Below are 6789 nucleotides of genomic sequence, written 5' to 3' on the forward strand. Positions count from 1 at the left end.
TTTCGTCTGAACTTAAGGTAGAGAACACCTAAGCCCTGAGTGTCCCGGTAAGCCTGTTTGACCCTGCAGTCTTGACCACCAGACTCTTCATGAAGACGGTAGGCATACCAGTCCCATTGTGATAACCTTATCGCAAGGAAATGGTTATTAAATTGGGAAACCAACGTTAAATGATAACCTTAAATGTTTTGTGTGTGCCTAGAAAAGGAGTTCATGGCATTTTTAACAGTTCACTTTTGTGGACAATGCTTGTTTTATGCACACAAGGCAAGAATTGTGAGAACACCATGGTGCAAAATGAATGAGGTTATTTTATACACAGACTAAACATTCAAGCAGGTTTTACCATTTAGGATCCTATCACGACCAAAAGCATCCAGTGACAGTATAAGCCCTTAAATAAAGAAGACGAGAGTATAGAGAACTTATGGAATGGATGTCTTCTCCTTTCCAATGACCACGGTGCCTTCCCTCCCCTTGTCTGTATTGCTATGGTAACTGATGGAGGGAAATCCCACCCTCTGCTCTATCCATTGGGCGACGGCCAGCAGCTTCCTGTCCTGAAGGGCGGGGCCTATTAGCTGCAGACCAATGGGGAGGCCTCGGTCTGACAAAGCAGTTGGAACAGAAACAGCAGGAAGACCTAGAAGAGAGAGAGAAGGTTGCTTGAAGGACAAATGTGAAACTTTAACTGCCTTCAAAGCTATGTCTATTTGGAGATCTGTTTGAAGTAGTGTATAATTTATCTGATTAACATCATACAATGGGTTCACGGAGTAAAAATCCCTTTGAGGAGGGACTATTTAATGATGAACCCTAACAGCTGAATGGTGATTCACAGTGTTGGGCACTGAGATTAGAGAAAGAAGACAAACTAGAACAGGGTTTCAATAGTTATTCACAATACTACAATACAATACATTGTACTATGTTGTGCCCAAAAATGTGTGTGCGCCTTCTTGTCAATGAGAGTATGACTGCACGCTATGTTTATGTAGGGCTGTATTGGTAGAGATTGGAATAATTGACCCCCTTTCCCACTGGTCACTCACACAGTTGTTCATTTGCACCTTGATGACTTTATCCTAACTTTGGAGGAGACTTTCCACCACCCCTGTGGAAGCTACTGGTCCAAAAGGACTGTCCTCACACCTTCTCGCACACGACGCTTGAGAAGTGGTCTCAATAGTGAGGAGGAAGATGACAACTGGGAAAGACACTAGAACGTTCATTTAAAGCTGTATTTCAGTCACTACGGTTCAGAACGGCTTTTAATGTCATGTTTGACATGCTTGTTTGTTATTCTTCGCAACATATTTTTGCAATGGTTTTAGTGTTGCACACTTTATATGTGACTGGTTTTACAGCAGACCAAAATGTGTTTGTAATTCACTCGTCTTTCAGAGGCATCACGTTTGGTCTTCTGCAACCACTGAGTGAAATATGTTTGTATTGGAGATTGGTGCCCTTCTCATAAATGAAAACGCTTCTCTCCTATGACAGAGATATGCCATTGATTGTTTAGCGGTTACAGGTAAGGGCATGCACATTTCAAAGTTGCATTCAGATATTATCAACGAGTTGATTCCCTGCCATCATATCGAACAGTTCTCCACGGTCCCCTTCCAGTAGGGGAGGAGCAAACTAATTGTTCCCGGCCTGACATTTATACATCTTCCTGTGTTATGTAGTAATGCAGAACTGCATATTTCTTTTGTGTTTAGGTACCTGCCATGTTGACAGACTGTGTGAATATGTCTTCCTGGGCACTGCGTGTGCGGTTGTCTTCCTGCATGAACTCGGCATGGTGCGCCGCATCACCAAGTGTGGTAGGCGTAAGTAGCACGTCGACGCCCGAACGGAACACACTCTTGAAGTCTTCCACTATCAGCCGTCGGACCTGCTGGGCCTTCACAAAGTAGTGCTCGTAGTTCCTGAAAAAATGGAGAGGACGGTGTTGATTGCACAAAATTGAATAATAGGGTTCAAAACAGTGTTACTATGCATGTATGCATGCAGACCTCATTTAGGATTTTTTTATTAGATAGACAAGGATGAATGACATAATGCTAGCATGGCCACCTTTGTTTCAGCCCTAGTAAAGTAGTGGGATAGCTTAAAGTCCTTTACAATATTTCTCAGAAGGTTGAGTAGTTTTGGGAATCTTATATCCTGTGCTTATATCCTACTTAAGAAAGATTTGTTGGATCAGCTGTTAGCTTATTTCCTCCAGGAACACAAACACAATGACAGTTATTGAGGGCAGGGCTTCCCGCAGAAAATGTGTTAGTTAAGGTGGTAGGGTGGGGTTTGCCGTCAGACCGGGGGGGGATAGATTGTTCGATAGACTAATGCGTTCTGCAGAGAAGGGAGACTGGCGTTTTGGAATGGAAGGAAGAAAACAGGACAGAGTAACACAGCAGATATCGCTATTATTATTTTTTACAACGTAGTTAAGGCGGCAGGTGAGTTGCTTAGGCCTTAACTGAAAAGTGCTGTGGGAAACACTGGAGGAACTTGTTGTAGCTGATTTAACTACTTGTACTCGCTGTGAATGATATTATTGTTGCTTGCTTTCCTACAGGCACACTCTTGCACTTTGGAGGTTCATATTGTATATTGTAATTTGTTTGACTACATGCTCTTATGTTTCTTCCCATTGGCACTTATTTGCTTTTCGCAATGTATGCTTCATGTTTTGGCTACCCGCAATGTTTATCTTGTTGTTTATGATCATAGACCTATGCACTTTTGTAAAGCACTCTCTTGGAAGACGCTTTGGATAAAAGTGTCTGCTAAATGAATAAATGTAATGTAAATGCTCCCTGCCTTGTTTTTATATGTACTTGTGCTAGGATGGCTATGCTCCAAGGCAAAATGTTTCCCCTTAGATAGATCCACACCACCAAAGACAAACCTGTTTCCATTGCAATAAATAGTGAAATCAATATTGTGAGTGTTTGGACAGAACTTTCATTTTGTTTCATGTTACAGGTACCCAATGTAGGACTGTTGGATCTTCCTCTCTTACTGTTTGAGCAGGAAGTAGTTCCCAGACAGGATCCGCCCTCGGACTACGCTGTTGAAGCCTTTGTGTCGTGTTGTGGCATACATAGCCTCCGTTGAACTGTTCACACTGCTACGGTGGCCTGCAGAAGACAATTTCCAAATATTGAACACCATATACTGTTGGTTTGACTTGCTAATTAATCCCCCCAAAAGATTGGTCAACATTAGGAAGAAACCATCTATCAATATAAGGAATATATGTATATTGACTGCTCAGGTCAATATATCCAAATGCCCTACCGTATTCAAGGCCGTCGTAGCGTGCCATATTGGACGCCACCTCTGCGTGGCACAGGACATGGTAGCAGACGATGGAGTGCTGGGTGTGGGGGAGGGACACCTGCTCCACCTGTGCCCCAGCCCGCTCAAACATGTCTGCCACGCGGACCCACTGGTCTAACGTCTTTGCCGACAAACCCAGGGCATGGTACTCCTAACCACAGGGTAATGCAGATATAACGTTGCTTGTAAGAATATCAACAATTGCAGAATTGTCTGGGTGCCCCAGTGGCTTTCCAGACAGAGCGCGTACCATGCGTACCATATTGAACCCGGGCCTAAATATAAAGATATTTCAAGAAACACATGCAGTATTATACATTTAACAATTATACAACAATTATACAAATAAAAGGGCCATTTAGATTTCCAGGACTTAAAATGGTTATTGAAATGTATGTGAATCCCAAACAGAGAAGCCTTAACCCTTGTGTTCTCCTCGGGTCATTCTGACCCATCAGTCATTGTGACCCACCTTCGTTTGCGACAACTTTACCGCATACAAGAACAAAGTGAAGCATTTTCTTTTAACCGTTGGGCTGTCTCAGACCCCCCACATTGCGAAGGTTAAAAGAAAATTATTTTTATTTGCTTTTGTATTGGGTAAAATTGCGGGAGTCAGGTGGCTGAGCGGTTAGGGAATCGGGCTAGTAATCAGAAGTTTGCCAGATCGATTCCCGGCCGTGCAAACTGACGTTGTGTCCTTTGGCAAGGCACTTCACCCTACTTGCCTCGGGGGAATGTCCCTGTACTTACTGTAAGTCGCTCTGGATAAGAGCGTCTGCTAAATATCTAAATGTAATGTAAATGTAAAATTGGGTAAACACAACGATGGTTCGTTATGAACCTTTTGGTCATGTGACCCGAAGGCAGCACAAGGGTTAAGGTACTAGAGGTGTTAAGATGCAAGTTTCTATCTCACCTTGGGAATGCCTACACGTAGGTTCTTCACATCCAGGTCCTCTGGTAGCTCTTCATGTGAAGGAGTGCTGGGGACTGTTGTTGAGTCTCTGACATCATGGCCTTGGAGTACACCTGTAATACACAACCAGGATCGACACTGTGGGCTAGTAGTCATGCATTTCTCTCCATTAGTTATCTGATAGTAAATACACACTAATTAGGCAATGTTAGTTTTTCCTCGATTACTAAGACTGGCCTTTTTTTCTTAAAAAATAAAACTATAACATAACCTTTCCATTGCAGCTCCCTGGCAAACTGAAGCCTTTTCCTAATTCTCTTCACTATCAAGTGATTCTCTTGTGGCCACGTGACGGTTTTGTCTCAATCCTGTGAGGTTGAGTCACCATGTGTGTGTGGATATACTTTTACTTTCTCTATTAAACATGGCTGAGTTCTACTGTCGTTGATATTTATCTGGGCACTGTATCACCCTAACCCGCAGTGGAAAAAAGTCGTAACAGGATGTTCTACCACGTTCTACTACGTGACCTACCGAGGACGGTGGCAGCGTCATGGACGCTGCGGGTTATGATGCCAGGTACGTCCATGGAGTTGACCAGGGGGATGAGGCCGTGTCTGGACACCAGGCCGTAGGTGGGCTTCAAGGCCACCACCCCACACAGAGCCCCCGGGTTACGAGTGGAACCACCCGTATCTGACCCCAAAGCCCTGGGGGAAGGGGACACACCAACAGCATGTCACTAAGACAATGACGTTTTAACTGTTAGTATTAATGACAAACAGAGCACTTCTAACTATAGTTAAGTTGCCATGATTTGAATTCATAGTGTATAATATGGATTATTAGAGAATAAAATAACAATGGAATGGTGTCCATTGGTATTAATTCAAATAAAAAAGAAGTTAATAAGAAAAAATAAGAAGCTACTTCTGCTGTAGTTAACTGGTTATAGATGGAAGTTATAGATAAGTTTTTCTCAGTACAGTTTGCAACAAATTCTACTTTCTACCCACTCACAGAAAGGTGGTAAGAGACGCCACAGCTGCTGCACTTCCTCCGGAGCTACCTCCAGATATGACCCAATCAGATTCTGGCTCTGCCCCTGTTAGATCTTTGTATGGGGCTGAGTAGCTCCAAGGGTTCCGGACTGGTCCGAATGCACCGTCAGTGCTGCCTGCTCTGGAAAATGAAGCAGCCTAACTTTGAAAACTGTAAGATGTAACAGATGTAATACTCCAATATCATGCACTGCAAGTATACTTTGTATGTCAGTAACAGCCTTGCCCCATTGCAAATTCATCCATGTTGGTCTTTCCCATTAGAACGGCTCCTTGGTTGAAAAGCTTCTGAACCACCGTGGCATTGTAAGGTGGGATGTAGTCTACAAAACAAACAAAAGTTTGGATAATTGTTGCTGTACTGTTACCTCAGCAATCACATAATAGCACAATTATATAAAACATGGTAGGTTGTTCAGAGTGGAGAGACCTTTAAGCATAATTGAGGCACAGGTGGTCTTGATCTTCTCTGTGCAGAAGTTGTCTTTCACAGCAAAGGGGATTCCATCTAGAGGACCTTTAGGTGCACCTGGAAAATAAGCGAAATGACAGTATGGAGTAACAAACCATTCAACTGTCAACTAGGACATAGAATGAGTAGGGGAGATGGAAACCCAGTGAGTGAGAGACAGATACACATCCACACTTTCACCTTTGAGGAGCCTGTCCTCGGCTTCCTGAGCCTGTTTCAATGCCAGCTCCTCTGTCACAGTGATGTAAGCATTCAGACTTTGTGTTTTCTTGATCCTGTTGAGGCATTTGAGACACAGTTCCGTAGGAGAAATCCTACCCTCCCTCAATGCCAAAGATACCTAGGTAATTAAGAAATAACTCCATGTAACATCCACGTGTGACCTTTAATTTAACTCGAATCAGGATGATAGTTGTACCCTAATTGCACAATAAAAAGCTACTTCTGCTGTAGCTCGTGCTAATGTTAGATAGAGTTACCCTGAATCAGGGTAACTATAGGGTAACTAGCATCCTGATCAGAGTCAAGAGAGTTCTGAGCGGGAAGGGAATCCCTCAGAATTTAACAGACGACTTGTTTGACTGGTTTGGGATTAATTTAGCTTGTTTTCAGTCCAGACGATGGTTAGTTCTACAAATCAAATCAACTAGAAAGGAAGGTGTATTTAATTTTGCAATTAAGGGGGTTCGCTAGCTAGTAAATGCATGCCATTCAAATACATCAAACCTTATAAGTTATGGACTATACTAGACTCGTTAACGTAACCATAATCTCACATTGCTTACCTCTTTTATTGACAAGCTCAACATTTTTCCATTCTTCATTTAGTTAACTATAGCTGTCAAATTTCCAGCAACCTTCATGTGTATGAGTACAGGAGGCTGCCATGTTTGTTTCAAATCATGCACGCCAACATTACGTTCTGTGATTGGGTGTTTGGAGAGGATTCGACACGTCAATTGGTTGCCTCTAAAGATTCGAACGTT

At 42.8% G+C, this 6789-nt stretch overlaps 1 protein-coding gene across 2 annotated transcripts; it reads right to left on the reverse strand.

Moving 5' to 3' along the window:
* Positions 1-293: 293 nt before the first annotated feature.
* Positions 294-6737, reverse strand: qrsl1 (glutaminyl-tRNA amidotransferase subunit QRSL1). 2 transcript variants are annotated; one of them, XM_084674243.1, is made up of 11 exons: positions 6589-6737; positions 5984-6143; positions 5762-5860; positions 5558-5654; positions 5291-5452; positions 4805-4980; positions 4271-4383; positions 3310-3502; positions 3032-3149; positions 1729-1934; positions 294-643 (listed from the first exon to the last, which is right to left on the reverse strand). In XM_084674243.1, the coding sequence occupies exons 1-11, from the start codon at positions 6625-6627 to the stop codon at positions 426-428; spliced, it is 1581 nt and encodes a 526-aa protein (XP_084530369.1). In that variant the 5' UTR covers positions 6628-6737; the 3' UTR covers positions 294-425. The 2 variants fall into 2 exon arrangements, with proteins under 2 accessions (XP_084530369.1, XP_084530378.1); XM_084674252.1 differs by having other exon boundaries at positions 5984-6078; positions 6589-6703.
* Positions 6738-6789: the final 52 nt, after the last annotated feature.

This window comes from Hypomesus nipponensis, chromosome 3 (genome assembly GCF_054491055.1).
Source record: "Hypomesus nipponensis isolate SF chromosome 3, ASM5449105v1, whole genome shotgun sequence".
Classification (NCBI taxonomy): Eukaryota; Metazoa; Chordata; class Actinopteri; order Osmeriformes; family Osmeridae; genus Hypomesus; species Hypomesus nipponensis.